Source organism: Penicillium concentricum (genome assembly GCF_028827145.1).
Source record: "Penicillium concentricum strain IBT 3081 chromosome Unknown utg000004l_segment0_segment0, whole genome shotgun sequence".
NCBI classification, from domain to species: Eukaryota; Fungi; Ascomycota; class Eurotiomycetes; order Eurotiales; family Aspergillaceae; genus Penicillium; species Penicillium concentricum.
Window position 1 is genome coordinate 2387149 of NW_026622757.1, and position 15756 is coordinate 2402904.

Consider the following 15756-nt stretch of genomic DNA (forward strand, 5'->3'; position numbering starts at 1 on the left):
TATGGGTGACACCATGGTATACATAGAAAGTCATCAACAAACCATCCTCGATCTCTTAATCCCATGCCACATTCCACAGGGTCCTGTCAACGTCATTCCTGACATCCCCCTTTCCGCTCAAGGTGGATCATTGTTACACTTAAATTAACGCAGAAATACAGACTGTAATATAAAAAAAAAATAACTAATTGAGTGACGTTGGGAGAGACCCGTTTGAAACAGAAATGAGTAATAGGGTGGAGACCACCTCAGGGCCCAGTAGTCATTTGCTTCTATTTACAGTATGGGAAGTTCGGTACTCACTGAGCTCCGCTTGCATCTAGACTCTGTGTTTATCTGATCATGGCAGCCTACTCGAGTTTGTGATTGGAATAATGGTTGTGTTGGGAATCGGCAAACGGATTATTTGGAGTTGGGACTAGTCTGATAGCGAATGTGACAAACATTGATATGGAGACAGGGTACACTGCCGAATTCACTACGGGGTACTCATTGACATGACGTGGATCTGGTATACATGGCCACGTAGGCGGATCACATAGGTCTGTTTTCAACCTTCGTACTCTGTATTTCGTACCTGAAGCACATTTGCATTATTTTATTTTCTATAGTTATCTACTCGTTTCTAATAAATTCCGAAAAGACCCTTGGTCGTTTTATGTGTACTTGGTACTCGGAGGATCTCCATTGTACAATATATATATTGGGTGGATAACAAACCCATCACTTCAATTTGTTAAAATCCATGAACTACCAAAACATATAGATCAAAAGATTTTATACATCTTAACATATACACCGTAGAATGATTTATTTCACCCATTGAAGTCGCGACGGAATGATTCATAGCAGGATGGCCTCTGATTGGCCGAAACCTCCCAGCGTTCCGCGATAAAAAAAAAGACCGACTATCAAACCCCCAGGATGACGCGAGAGAAGATTCCATTCTCGATGATGCAAAATGAGCAAGCGGTCGCTCGAGGAGTCCAGGGCAGGCGCAAATATGTCGCCCGAGCCCGATAGCAATGGCCTGCTGCCTATTCACGACCTACTCTCTCCTGGCGAGGAAGAGCACGGTCAATCATCCGGACCCTCCAAAAAGCCTAGGAACTTCATTGCTACTGTTGTAAGTGCTCATGTTGCCTCGCTTATTCAATTCTGTGACGCGACCAACTCGCCCGGAGGCCGCTAACCCCTAGTAACAGGCGTGTGAGACCTGTCGCTTGAAGAAGACGAGATGCGACGAATCGCGGCCGAGATGTGGACTATGTAAGTCCCTTGGCCTAGAATGTGTTTATAATGAGCGTAAATCTTCAAAGTAAGTTCACCCTGGGTAGTTTTTTTTATTTCAATTGCTTATGCGATTGCAGACGCGATCAATCTCTCACGATGATCATGAGCACTCTCCATCGACTAGAGACAAAATTGGAAAACATACCAACGTCTATTTTGAGTGATCTACAATCTCTTCGGAGCCAGATCCGTGCCCCTGCTCATGAACCGCAGACGCAGCTATCGCCTGCCTTTGTCGACGATGCCAATCAGCGCCTATCAATGCTGCCTACCATCGGGGATAACTTCACACCTGCGGCAGCTGGGAACGGTGATGACTTCGAATTTGAAGAGAATCAATCAAAATCAGATCCTGCGGGCCGGATCTCTATCTCTTTCAGTCAGCATGGTGTCATCGTGTGGCCTGGAGCAAGACAGATCCTCCCGAAGCAGTTACTCGCCGCATATGAAATGCTCGGGAAAAACTATGTCATTGAACTGGAATCAGCACGGCCTACGCTGCCGATGTTTATCAGTTCCTATCCATTACAAGCGGGAGATCACTGGCTAGAAGTACTCCCGCTGGCAATGATCAGGGGTCTGGCGGATGCGTTCTTCAGTGTTTTTAACCCCTCCACGCCGATCATGGACAAGGGGTTCTTCTTTTCCTTCACTCTTGGCTCAGCCATCGAAAGTGGCTTTGGATATAATTTAGAGAGCTGTCTGGTGCTTAACGTGCTAGCATTGGGCTGTCTCGCTGTTCACGCCTACCAAGAAGGGAACTACCCTTTGCCAGGTACTCAGGGTTATCGATTTGAACCCCCAGAATGGATGAACGTGGTCTACGAAGAGCAGCCTGGACTGCGATTTTTCAACGAGGCTCGGCGACGTATCGGCTTCTTGATGTGCGACAACGATATCCAAAGTTGTCAATTCTACCTTCTTTCCTCGTACGTATCCATCCCCCCACACTTACTTCTATACGCAGATTGATACTCATCTCCTATAGTGTATATTATAGCCAGATTCCTCGTCCGATGGATTCTTGGACAATGATTTCTCGCGCTGCTACCTGCTGTCTATCAATGTTGACGAAGTGAGTCCTGCTATACATCTAAATACCAAGGATGATACTGACTCATACACAGCCTTAATGTGAATTTCGATGAGTGGGAAGGCGATATGAAATCCCGCGTATATTGGAATTGTCTAATGAACGAGACCATTCTCGTACAAGAGCTGCATCTCCCATCAAGCGGCCTCTCTCGTCTCGAAGAACAAGTCCCAATTCCCAAATTCATCGGCTTCGAAACAACAGGCTACGGCTCAAACCGTTTCAACTCATCAAGCGTAGTCGACGACTCATACTTCCAATATCACTTCCTGGCCCAGGTAGCCCACCGCATCATCCTCACCCGGATCCGCCATTCCCTCTACTTCTACTGTGAGTTATCCTGCCAGACAACCAAAACAAAAGCCAAAATCCATCTAACACCCATCCTCTATCTAGCCGACTCAGGAACCTTCCCCCTCCCGGCAATAAACACAGAACTACACCACCAACTAGAACAATGGCGCACCAACCTCCCGACAGCAATCCAATTCAACAACGCCCCATACTCCTCCCACCCAACCCCAGCAACGCCATCAATCCACCCATCCCCGTCCGCCTCAGTAGCATCTCCGGCCCACCTCTCCTCCCCAAGACCAAGACACACAGATCCGAACAAACCCCTCTCCCCGGCAATAGCAGTAGCAGACGCCATGCTTAAAGGCCGACACATGATCGCGCGCTTCCACATCGGCCGCCCGTATATATACAAAGCCCTCCGAATCCCGCATCTCCTAACAGACGAAGACTTTGTGCAAGTGCGAAGCGGTCTCCAGAATGCAATGGACTGGCCGATCACCCAGGGCATCTTCCGGAAAATGAAGAGCTGTATTCCGATCAAGTTTGCTTTTTGTTCGCAGTGAGTTGCCATTTCTACATCTCCCTTTGAATTTCAATATATATGTTTAAACGGGTTTAACTGACTTTCGCTCTAGATTCTTTGGCCAAATCTTGCTTTTCTATTGCATAGCCCATTCGCCGAGTGCTCGTGTCCGCGAGACACTGCCGGATGGTTGGGAACGCTGGAATGAGGAGATGATTGGGTTTTTGGAGGACTGTGCAGTGCATAGTCCGGCTATTGCGCAGGATTTAGATCTGCTGCGGAATCTATGGCCTGATAACTAGGTATTTGGCACTTTATCGGGTAGGCATATTCTACCTAGGGTTGTGAGATATACTTGTTCATCCCTATCTTTCTTTTTAATTACCTTCCTGGGAATTTGTTTATTTGCGCATGCAGTGTACTTGCTGTATTCGTGTTATATCTCTTTCAAGTGTGTATAAAATTTAATATTTGGATCCGAATCACATTCAGTGTAGCCATGTCTATATACGAGGACTAGGCCTCATTTATCGTGTAGCACCTGCTTAAGACAAGGAAGGGTATTGCGAAGAATCAAAAGCAAAAAAACGAAAAGGTCTCTGCAGGAATGTTGGCTGAGCACCACACGAGGAAGATATTCGATGGCGCCTCATGCCACGGTGAACACAATATTGATTGGGAGATGAATATCAGAGAGCCCAATCCTCGGCCGCTTCCGAGCTTGCAATGAAAGGTTTGTCAATTTGTTTGATGGCATGGTCACCGCAGAGGATACTGCGAGGAAATATGGTTAGTGAGATGTACTACTGACAAGCTAATAGGAAATACATACCAAGCTTCAGCGACTAGTCCATCCAATTCCTTCACAATCTCCTCACGCCGCGAGGCAGAGATATCGCCACTGCTGAGCTGCGCCTGCAGATCGCGAATATACTTCTTCTTGCCACCAGCGCCCTCCAAGACCTCCCTACCCAGGCAGTCACTGTGGAAAGCATGCTGGCAGGGGAAGACGAAGAACTGACGGCTGAGAACGGGTAGCGAGCAGATCCAGCATCTCTCACCTGGCTCAACAATGGCGTAGCGAGTATCGAGACCGGAAATTTCACCGCGGATCTGGCGGGCTGTCAGGGCTGAGTTGTCCATTTCCTGGCGGAGCGAGTCGATGTGGCGCGAGTAGTCTTCCAAAGCAGTACAAATCTCATCCTTGAAGTCGTCGATGACGACGAAATCGGGGAAGAATGGGATCAAGTCCTCGATGCGAAGAAGCTCGCAGCGGCGCAGGAATTCAATAGCGTCTTTGATGCCCGTGCCGGGTTGGCGGATCTTTTTCTCAGCGACGAGGAGCCATAGCTTTTTGCGGAGTTTGTCGTTGCCCTCCGGGCGGTCTGCGACGATTGCGGCGAGTTCTATATCATTGTGCTCTAGGGCTAGCTCTACAGCCTGTAGATACTGTCCCATTGTGCTGTAAATGTGAATGCATGACTGGATTCGTTGATTTTGAATGCACAGGCGAAGTGCGAAGTCTGCATCGTATGGAGGGGGGATGCTGGTTGCGATTGGAGATAAGTAAGCAGTCCAGCCTCAGATGATGAAGGACTGGAGGCATGTATTGAGATAAGGGTGTTGTGGACTGCTGCAGATGGATTTGGGTGGTTGACAATGATGAAGTTCAGATATCGGACGGCTTGGTTCTGGTTGAGGGAGGAGACGCTGGCAGATTTGTTGTAATTCAACAAGGCGGGAATCAGTCTTTCGGGATCAAGGTTCGTCTGTCGCATCAGAATATCAACCAGGTCTGTCGGCTTGTGTGTCATCAATACACTGCTATATTTGTAGAACACATCGGCTTCGCTTTGGCGCTGCAAAACCTTCAAGGCTTCCAGCCATTTCTCACGCTGAATCCAGTACGATAGAACATAGTTGTAATCGTTCGTAGCGGTTGCGAAGAACAACAATTCTTCCTCCCGCCCGTGGCTGCTGATAATATCGTATACTGTTTTCTTGTCCAAGTCTGCTTTGTGGCTGTTCACAAACTCTTGGAAATCAGCTCGAATGCTGCCAAGCTGATCCTTGATTTCTCCAGTGCTTGTGCCTTCTGCCAATTCAGCCTTGGTGGCGATATTGTCATCGAGAGAATTCAACTTTGACATGAACAGTTCCACAAGCCAGCTCGCGACCATTATTCTTTGCATAAGCGAGGCCTTCTTGTATGTCGCCAGCTGGGAGAGGAGGTAGTTCCGCAAAGCATCATGCTCTTTATGGTCAATCATAGTAAGGCAAACCTCCTCGAACCCTTTGCTGCTCTTGCCCCATACTTTGGCGGCCTCGAGGAAGTTACCCTTGCCTGCCAGGAAATCACCCGAAGCAGTCATAACAGCATCTCGCTGGGCAGCACCTCGGGCATACTGAAGAGCCTCATCGAACTTTTGCTCTTTCAAAAAGATTTTCCAGACATCTCTATCCTCATCACCTGCTACAACTTCAAAAATGGCCTGGCTGGTGAAGAGCCAATATGTGTTTTTGGTGAGATCAGTCAAGAGGCCCAGCGCGCTCTGCCCAGCTTCCAACACGGGTTGATCGTGGACAATTTCCTGGCTGAGACGATTGACTGCGACCACTCTGCCCCCAACAAGTGCTAAGACATGCCACTGTGACAGAGTCATGGCAGAAATCGGGTCTTGTATCAATTTCCGCCCTCCTCGCGGCGATTCGGAAGCTGGAAACATCGAGCGTGCAAGCATATTTGCGGTCTTGAATGGAGAGTCCGATGCGAGTTGGCCATGGTATATCCCCTCGGAACTGAGCCACGCAAAATGCTTTTCGGTATACCCCTCGGCCTGATAGCTCTCTGCAATTGTGGGCGAAATTACCAGCGAAGAGGGCGCAGAGCTAGACGAATTTGGAACCTCGTGAGTCACTGGCATCTCGCGCTGGAAAAGCTCCGAATACACGCCGCTTTCCCTCCCATGCCTTGAGACTCCTGTCCGGCCAATGAAATGCAGTAGCTTCCCATAGGTTGCAACAAGCACCCTTCTTTGATCAGGCTTAGAAAACACCGATTCCGCCGAGATTCCGACCACCGGAGAGGCGCCTGGCACCTGGTAGACCGGGGTGGTATACTTCTCCTGCCGGTAGCTGGAGGGTTCAATATAAGTCTCGTAGACGTTGCCATCGGTGGCACCAATGAGGATTTCGCGAGTAGAGGCGGTGGGTAAAGAGGGATTCCAAGCAACACTTTCGATTGATACGCCTTTCAATCGAGTTAAGGGTTTCGGTTGTCGCGACGGTGACTGGGCATGGAGATAGTAGTTTTCGCCGAGGGTCGTGGTGATAATCAAATGAGATGCCGACGGGTCGAGGAACATGCGCCGAATCACTCCAACTTCCGAGGATTTCTTGGGGAGATCGATGTCTGTTGTTCGTGGGTACGGTTAGATCAACTTGTGGCTGGCATTTGCTGCGGGGAACGTTCGGAGGCCTACCTTCGACATCTTCAGGGGAATCAAGATCGATTCGGAGAATGCGATTAGTTGATAATGCTAGCACAAGCACATTGTTCGCGACTTGCGCTGCAACGAAGTCCGCAGCGACAGAGAAGGCCAACTGCACTCGTTCAACGTCGAACATGGGGAGGGAAGAGCTCGGTGGCTCCATTAAGTTGCTCGGAGCAACATAACTGCTGGATCTGTCCAGCGCCATGGTGCGCTAGCTGTAGGGGCGCTATGTCATGTCGCTCATACAAGAGTTTAGGCAAGTCGAAGGTTTTGCGAGTTGATGTAGGACGGAATGGGCTCTTGAGGTTGAAGGAATGCGGAGGCCCTCCTTGACACCTGAGGCCAAGATTATGGATCACCAAATCAGAACTACAAAGTACATGGCTGAACACATCTATAACACAAAACACAAGTATTTGTAGGTAATTGATTTCAACCTAAATATCACAAAGACCAAAGTCACCGCTCATGCAACATGGGTATCATCGTCTGTGAAACATGCAATAGCTGGACTGGGTATCTAAAAAAAAGGAAATCCTGGCATCACCGGCCTGGCTCACATCACTACACATTCCCGATCCAATTTCTTACCCTTCTCCTTGGACTTCTCCTTTGCCTTCCCTTTTTGTCTCTCGCGATCCTTCGTTCGGCCTCTTCCACGCTTCTCCTTGTTCTCAAGGGCAGCTGGCCCGAGTTTCATATCGTCCACAGTATCATCAATCTCCAATGCAGACTCATCTTCTTTACCTTCAGTAAAGTCATGGCTAATTTTATCCCGACTAAGCCGTTCAGCAAAGCGTGAAAAAGTGGCACTGATTCGATTTTCGCCTGTTTGGCTGCCGGCACGGCTTCCGGGAGTACTCCTGGCCGATCGAGACCCACGGCGCGAGAACGAGGTCCCCTTTATGCTTATTTCTTCCATCGATGCCAACCTAGGCGATGATGATGGAACAGAGCGCGGCTGAAGACCAGCTGGATTACTGGTTTCTGAGAATGCTATGCTGGATCGCCTTGCGATACTGGCTAATGTTGGCGCATCAGTCTCGCATGGCCCCGTGACCTCAACACTTGGCCGGTCAGCAGTAAAGTCCTCGGCGCTGAAATCTGCTTGATCGGCTAGTGTACTTCCGTCTGAGGCCCGCGATGAGGGTGCATTTGGAATGTTGAGCGCAGATGGATCTTCGCCGATCGGAAGAATTTGGTAGAACAGGAGATACGGGGATTCAGTCTTCAATGCGTCATCAATGTCAACCAATGTCACCCGTTCTGCTGCGAGATCATCAAACCGCATCCAGTGTTTTGATGTCCCCGAGGCTTCCGGGCCAGTGGTGGCAGGTGTACCACAATTGGGGGAAGTAGTGCCCCGGACAATGGAAATGTAATGCCCCGAGTCAACCGAGTTGCCCCTGTGGCAAACCAGAGCCTGTAAAGAGAGTTTAAAGCTCCCATATATAGGAGCATTCGCATCCAAGTTGTCGTCCTGGATGAAGTGAGGTAGACCGATCTCGGTTGGTATATCAATGTGTGTATTGAGTCTGACTGCCTTCCCGTCTGGCAACAATGAATAACGTTTCAGACACATCCCAAGAATCGGCCGCTTTGAGGAAAAGTGTGCTGCAACTTGCGCGTCATTTGTTGGTGTATTGTCGGTATACCACGCTAAGCAGGATCAGTCAGTTCACGCAAAAGTCAACAGGACAAAAGGAGATGACATACGTATCAAGCTGAAAAACTGCCACGCAGGCATCATTACTTCTTTCTTGTATGAACCCCTTCGCGGTTGCGTATCTCCACTGGCATCTTGATCTGCACTGGTATCTTTCTCCGTTTTCGAATCTCCGGTGTTTGTATCCTCACCTGAATCCGGAAAGAATCGCTCTCGAACAATACTAGCACGCCGACCAGGTGCCCGAGATGCCTCAAGGGATTCGGTAAACTCGCTGAACGATGACCAGGGGTTTGTTTTTTCGACACGCGGCGTATTTGTTTGAGCGGGAGACATACTTGGCGTGGTCTCAATCTCCACCGTTTCAACATGTGAGGTGCACCCCTTGGATATGGAGAGTGAATCCATCGATCTGATTGAACTAGCGGTGTTGCGTCGTGCCATGTGACGTTTAACTTCAATCATGTTGTTGAAGTAGGCTTCCAGACAGTCTTCCAGTGTAAGTGACTGTCCGTCAGTTGGCTCGGGAGGTATGGCAACTTCGAGAAGCCTCTCATTGATGAACTTATGGTCATCACTTTCATCCTCCTTTCCAGTATGATAGATGTCCATCTTCAAAGTCAGAAGTGGCAGTTCTAGCTTTTCAGTAATGAAAGTGAATGCCTCTGAAGCATCCTGTTGCTGAAGTTTGGCCGCGTCTTCCCAGCCACATTCTGCTAGGGACTCCTGTAGGTGTTTTGTCTGAAGCCATCTAGTTAATACCAATGTGAAAAAGAATAGGACAACCACAAGTGTTATAACTAACCATATCTGCTTTGATGAGCTTCCCTGATCGCAACAGATTCACCCATAGTCTCAGAAGGATTGCAAGCTTTCGACGAGGCTCATCATTAAAGGATTTGTATAGGATGGCCTCAAAGCAATCGAGACGGGCAAACATAGCAAATAACAATGCGTCCAAATAGCATGTGACCCCTTGACGATTCTCTGCGCCTAGGAGTTTCGTATTGGGCGTGTAATTCCTGATGATTCCTTCGATAGAGTCTTCTAGCAGAAGCAGAAGGCTGAATGCCTTCTCTGCGTCGCCTTCCGTGGCTTGTAATGCATAATTCATATGCTCTTCCTCTATCGCAACGATTCCAAGTTGTTTAAGGCGCTGAGCGAGGGCTTTGACCTATATGGATTTAGAATATTAGACAGGTGCAAGCTGACCGTAATGCGCCTAGGCCCATACCTTCTTCTCATGATCGTGATTATCTTCCAGTGTCGTCTCTGACTTAAAAAGTCCATGGAACAGAGGACGCGAAAGTATATTAGAAGCCTAAGAAGCACAAAGCATTAGTCAATGTAAGATCTTGTATTTTGAAGTGTCATCATAGCGTTCTGTACACGCATACCTCTTCTTTGCTTTGCTTGTTCAACTTATTGTGCCGGTCGCGACGCGTCAGAAACCGATGAATTCCACTCATTATTGCGGGTGAAGGAAGTAGAAAACACTTCCAAGAGCAGACTTGCTAGATTGAAAGGAAAAATCCCCAGATTTGAGACATGCGGGGGATCAGAAGACTTGTAAACTAGCTCCGAGCTTAGTCAAGGCTGCAGGATTTGTGGGAAGAGCACGTAAGATGCATCATAAGCAGCGTTCTTCTGATATGAACACGGGTCGAAAAGAAGCAGACAAGGAAATGATTCGAAGATGAACCTCCAGGTGATCTGCGGGGCAGAGCGGGAACAAGGCAGTAGCTTGGTCCTTTCTGCCTTAGGCGACAGTCATGCCCTAATATTCAGCCTCCCACCGCCTGAAGAGGGCGGTGACAAGTGTATAGATCTTCTAGAAAACTTCAAGTGAATATAATATTTATATGGGAAGTATACCATGAGCAAGAAATGGCAAGAGACTCAACGTATACCTCATCCCACAAGCCATTCAGTAGGTAGGATAGGATTGGCTTGATCTATAACATAGCCGTTCGGTTGACGTCAGATTCAGATAGGTGGTTCCTCTTCAAACCACTACAACTAGGTTGTCGTAGTCTCTATAAACTTGATGGTGTTCCTAAAAGAGAGTTTAAGGTTCTTTCATCTGCAAAGATAGTATATCCATCTTGAAAGGCTAGGGCTATGATCTTATGTAGAGCCCTATAAGCTCCTGGTAACGTCCACTTATAGTATAGTTATTATTGTCTCTCGGCTTATAATTAAACCCCACTTATATTTACATCAGCATGAATAATTCATTACCATGCATGTCGCCAAACCTCAGAGGTTCCTCCTATTAAACGGTCCATTCCAGTTGGTTAAAGATTGCTTGCCTACCACCCCTAAGATCGATTTTGAGGATAGATCAAGTTTTATGGGCAAGTGACTTCATGAATCCAAGGAATATCTCCCATCAAATGTCTTTTTTTGCAGTAGTAAGCGTGGTAAATGACCTCGGGAACAAGCCTCATGTTTGGTGATTGGAATTTGGTCAAATCTTCGCAAATACAGGTAGCATCTGTCCTAAAAGCAAAAGTGGACAGTTTGACCATTACAGAGCGAGTCAAAAGGCCATTGATCAAGAAAAAAGACCTGGGCCGAGCAATAATTGACCAACTAACTATCCAAGGTCTCCAGGGATGTATGTAACTAGGTGGATTTAACTAGTTAGTGCCTGTTTTATAAGGCGTTAGTATATGGTGGGTCACGTGCCGGGATTATCTGCGCGAACAATTTTTGGGAAGGGTCCGGGATGATCACCAATCCATCACACTACATTTCCCACAGAATGGCTGCCAGAGAGCCATCCAGATACCTAACAAGGGCATTGCCCCGGGCCTCAGTGCCATCAATTCGCCCTCAAGGCTTTTTATCGCGCCGCAATGTCTCTGATGAAGCCCCGGCAAGGCGTCTGTCGGACCACTTGACCGAGCTGGAATCGGCTTCGTCCCTGTCAACGACTGTTCCAAACAGCGCAGCAGCATCATTCGACCCTCTTGCACGAGCAGCTGCTCGCAAGAACCAGCTTCCCCGAGGCCGGTAAGAGCAGTCCAGTCATGCGCATTTGCAGACATGAAAACAACATCGAACACATCCAATGAACAGTACCTAATCCCGACCCCTTCGTTACAGATACCAATTCCGCTCCCCCAAATACAACCGTGGTCCCCTCCACCCTCACCAACCGCCGCCACCATCCCACCCCTCCTCCCGGCTGTTCGTCCCAGGCCCCTTCTCCGCTCCCCGAGCAGAGCAAACCTTCGACTCAACCGTCTCCCCCGACATCATGACCCTGTGCTACGTGCACACACCACCAGGATTCAAGCCTCCCCCGAAATCTGCCCGTCTCCGCGAGTGGGACGACAGCTCGCCATACCACAAGAACCGTGTTCTCCGCGGACCCCGTGGCGGCGACGTCCTGCGTCTGCTCCGCAAGCCAATCAAGTTCAACAACATCCCGGAAGTCGAGCGCATCACAATCCACAGTTATGTTAAGAACGCCGCGGCTGAGAGGAACTCGTCTTGGTTGCATGTCGCTGGTATTGCCGTCCAGGCTATCTCCAATGTTCGCGTTGAGACTTTCAAGTCAAAGTCTAACGTTGCTCCTTGGGGTATTGCGGCGAACCGCGACTCGGTTGCTGTTAAGGCTGAGTTGTATGGTGAGAACATGTACCACTTCCTTGGTAAGCTGGTTGATGTCGTCTTGCCCCGTATCAAGGATTGGGAGGGTGTCAAGGGGTCCAGTGGTGATAGCAGTGGTAACATTACTTTCGGTCTGGTGCCGGAGAATGTTGCTCTGTTCCCGGAGCTTGAGATCAACTACGATATGTAAGTGTGCTTGTGGTCAATGTGATATTGTTGTGTCAAATACTAACCCTGCTTCATAGGTATCCCCCCAAGATGATCCCTGGTTGCCACATCACTCTTCACACTACCGCCAAAACCGACAAGGATGCACGACTCCTCCTGAGTGCCATGGGTATTCCTTTCTACGGCAAGATTGTGAACTAGATCGATTTTACCTGGTGACTACTTTTGGTCTTTATTATATCTCCTTTTGGATGGTCTTGTGATATCCAGCATGTAACTTTAGAGAAGACCTGCATAATGGTCGTTGTGATTATTCGGAATCGTGTACTATCTTTGGTTTGAATTCAATCTACATTTACAGCGAGAAACGGTGCACAGGGTGATTGGAAAGGGACAACAGGAGCCTTTACTCGGTTGCATCAAGTACTACCGAAAGAAAGCCCATGGCCGAGATAATCGTTCAATAGATGGGACAGTCACCATCATACGTAAAATCATATTACATACATGCATCGATGAGACACAGGAGAGAATAAAGGGGAAGGAAACTGTGGCCACCACTAATTATGCGATGGGTGCAGCCAGGAACTCGCACTGAAGCAATTCATCAGCACTAGGCCGCTGCTCGTACTCCAGGTGGAAAGTCATATCGAGGAAATCCACAGCCTCCTGGCTCACATGGTCTGGAGCAGGGGGGCGGGCCTTGTTGCTGCCGATAGCGAAAATGGCTTGCAGCTGGCTGCAGTCCGGGAAGGGGTGGGCACCAATGAACATCTCGACGACGAGACAGCCCAAACTCCAGATATCGGCTTTCTTGGTGTGCGCGGTCTGTCGCACGACTTCGGGTGCCATCCAGTACACACTTCCCTGGAGGGATGTGCGGTGGATGTGAGAACCAGCGCCACCACTGGCGCGGGCGCCGAGGAGGTGTGATGCCTCGACACGCTTGGAGATACCGAAATCGGAGATTTTAACACCGCCTTTATTGTCAACTAGAATGTTGGCACCCTTGATATCACGGTGGATGATATCCCGGCCGTGGAGGTATGACAGACCGGCCAAGATTTGTCGAACGAAGTTCTTGACAAGGGGTTCTTGGAAGGTGTTGTATTGCTTCAGCATTGTAGCAATAGAACCACCAGGCACATACTCCAGGAAAATGTTGAGATACTGGTCGTCGGCGACGGTGCCAAGATATTGCACAATGTTCGGGTGGGACATGCCTTGCAACAGCTCGATCTCGTGCTTAAGAGCATTGACCATGAGGTTTTTCCGCTGGTCGAACTCAGTGCCCTTGGTGGCAGATGGGATTTCAACCTGCTTGACAGCCATAAGCTCTCCAGTAATAGCATGAAGAGCCAGGTAAACGCTTCCGAAAGAACCCTCGCCGATCAGAGATCCCTTCATCCAGTTCTTTGGTGCAAAGTTATTTCCAGCCAGGAAGTCCACAAGGCCATCATCCTCTTCTTCGCCATCCTCGGCTACAATCATGCTCATCCGATCGTTGAAGGAACCACCATCTGTGGCCGCGACACTGAGACTCTCAAAGCTCTGGTGCGACTGGCGTGAGAGATTTGGTTCGTCAGAGCCACTCTCAAAGGAGACATATGACTTTCGGTTGGGCTCAGTGGGTGACTCTTCCTGAAGTGGCTGGAGGGAACTAGATGCAATAGAATCCCGATATGAGGTTTGAGGTAGGTTGAACTTGGAAACTGAGATGGGTCGCGGGGCTCGTACTGCCTGTGCCACTCCAGGGCCATGGAGCCATGCATCGGCAATGCTGGGGATTGGAGGTAATTGGGGCAATGGAGGAAGAGGAGGGGCATCTTTCATACTTGATGCAACGCTGTAGTTGCTCACGACACTCATACGACTTGCGGCACGACTCAAACGTTGAGATCTGCGCATGGTCTTCTCGATGTTTTCTCGGTCATGACTGGGGAAGAATGATTGTAGTTCGTGAATAATCATCTCACTTGGAGGTCTCTGTCCGAAGAACGAGCGGAGTTTAGCCACAGGATTGCGTTCATTGTTCGGTCCTTGCGGTTCGTCAACACTGGACGTGGATGGGCGATGTCGAGGACCTAGCGGAGAAAGCGGCTGCTTAATATTATGCCAAGATTCGCCAGTAAGTTGCTGGATCTTGTGTTTCTGGCGCTGGTTGGAATTATTCAGAGCCTGCTGGTGGGTTGCCTGGCTTTCATCATAAGCAAGCTGAGACGCACGACGAAGCTCGTCTTCATCAGGCTCCCCAGCATGTATCTTCCGTAGAATCAAGCGACCTCGCTCGGACTTGTTATAACCATCGCAGATCTCCATAAGCTCCGATTCGGTGAGTTTCCGGCAATTTGACAGCTCTGGATCCAATCCGTCCAAAACATAGAAACAATAATTCCTGTATTGGTGTTCAGGAAGCTGTAGTTTCTTCAACACACACAAGATAACTTCATCCGGCGTTCTGCAGCTCCGAATATCCAAGACCTTAGTTTGTCCACCGGTGTGGATAACACGGATGACAGGGGAGTTTGTCGGGAGGGGGCCCATCGTGAGACCGTCAAGACTAGGATTTCGAGGATGGGAACTTGGGCGACCTTCGTTCGGAGTACCGGGATTTCGGCCAGAACTTGAGCCACCTGAAGATGGATGATTAAGGTAGTCCTTGCGCCATAGGCCTCTTTCGGAGTCACCGGCGGGCGGCGACGCAGGTTGAGAGAGAGATTTGTTATTCAGATAACCATCATCAGCCAGCTGAGATGTGCGTCGGTATGGGAGGCGGGAATGAGTATAGCGGGAGGAATTTGAAAGTGCCGTGGCTTCGAGCGCAGCTAAGGTATTCTGTATCGAAGATCAGCATCAAGTAGATGAGAGGACCGATGTAATGTCACACAACTCACCATGTTTTTCTGTCGTGAGGTTGTCCCGGATTTATTTCTGAGTTGCTTGATGGCGACGAAGATGCGCACTCGGTCGCCCACCTTTTTGATGCCCATTTCTTGTAGAATCTTTTGGTCGCATTCGAGTAGATTGTCCCCATTGAAATTGTTGGCTGTACATCATTAGTGATATCCTAGGTGCAAAGTCGAAACGGCCGTGCGTATGCGTACCTCTAAATATCGACTCATATTGCCCGCATTTGATGCTGTGAAGCCAGGCGACCACTCGTCTCTCATCCCAGGCCCTGTCGATAGTCAGAACCACTGCAGAGTCTCGGGTCATTTCTCAAGAAGCCTTACCGGACTGATGCAAGCTCATCTTGCCCCTCCGAAAGCTCTGACTTTGTTGGGCTGGCAAAGCCCATCCCATCATGCGCTCTTGTAGCCGTCGCGGGTCTTTGGGATGAATTGGTATGATATGCGGTCGGTTGTTGGGATGCAGAGACACTCGTAGGTGCAGAATACTGCTTAGGAGCCAACATGGCTAAATCACGTTAAGCGAATAACTCGGGTTCACGTGCTGATTTGCGATTGATATAGCGTGCTTCCAGGCTTTTGGGGGTGCCTCGCGTCGAGTTGAATCCGAAGAAAGATGCGTCGGTCACCACATAATCCCGGTTCTCTGATATCCAGTCAGCCGCATGTTCCAGTTTCTCCGGGGAGTTGGT

The 15756-nt window shown here is 49.1% G+C and overlaps 5 protein-coding genes across 5 annotated transcripts; 2 read left to right on the plus strand and 3 right to left on the minus strand.

The window, feature by feature from the left end:
* Positions 1–961: 961 nt before the first annotated feature.
* N7517_009859 (uncharacterized protein) lies at positions 962–3508 on the plus strand (the record flags this gene model as incomplete). Its single annotated transcript, XM_056727582.1, has 7 exons — positions 962–1126; positions 1206–1318; positions 1371–2222; positions 2282–2368; positions 2421–2716; positions 2783–3242; positions 3319–3508. The coding sequence occupies 7 exons, from the start codon at positions 962–964 to the stop codon at positions 3506–3508; spliced, it is 2163 nt and encodes a 720-aa protein (XP_056576154.1).
* A 387-nt stretch (positions 3509–3895) lies between these two features.
* N7517_009860 (vacuolar protein sorting protein DigA) lies at positions 3896–6905 on the minus strand (the record flags this gene model as incomplete). The annotated part of the gene is given in 4 exon segments (XM_056727583.1): positions 3896–3980; positions 4039–4639; positions 4657–6618; positions 6689–6905. The coding sequence occupies 4 exon segments, from the start codon at positions 6903–6905 to the stop codon at positions 3896–3898; spliced, it is 2865 nt and encodes a 954-aa protein (XP_056576155.1).
* Positions 6906–7256: 351 nt separating this feature from the next.
* Positions 7257–9835, minus strand: N7517_009861 (ubiquitin C-terminal hydrolase family protein; the record flags this gene model as incomplete). The annotated part of the gene is made up of 5 exons (XM_056727584.1): positions 7257–8359; positions 8417–9107; positions 9172–9540; positions 9601–9687; positions 9764–9835. The coding sequence occupies 5 exons, from the start codon at positions 9833–9835 to the stop codon at positions 7257–7259; spliced, it is 2322 nt and encodes a 773-aa protein (XP_056576156.1).
* Positions 9836–11133: 1298 nt separating this feature from the next.
* Positions 11134–12365, plus strand: N7517_009862 (mitochondrial 54S ribosomal protein uL5m; the record flags this gene model as incomplete). The annotated part of the gene is made up of 3 exons (XM_056727585.1): positions 11134–11384; positions 11478–12173; positions 12233–12365. The coding sequence occupies 3 exons, from the start codon at positions 11134–11136 to the stop codon at positions 12354–12356; spliced, it is 1071 nt and encodes a 356-aa protein (XP_056576157.1). The 3' UTR covers positions 12357–12365.
* Positions 12366–12719: 354 nt separating this feature from the next.
* On the minus strand, positions 12720–15570 carry N7517_009863 (STE11 family mitogen-activated protein kinase kinase kinase; the record flags this gene model as incomplete). The annotated part of the gene is made up of 4 exons (XM_056727586.1): positions 12720–14990; positions 15050–15201; positions 15260–15333; positions 15389–15570. 4 exons carry the CDS (start codon positions 15568–15570, stop codon positions 12720–12722), a joined length of 2679 nt encoding a protein of 892 aa, XP_056576158.1.
* Positions 15571–15756: the final 186 nt, after the last annotated feature.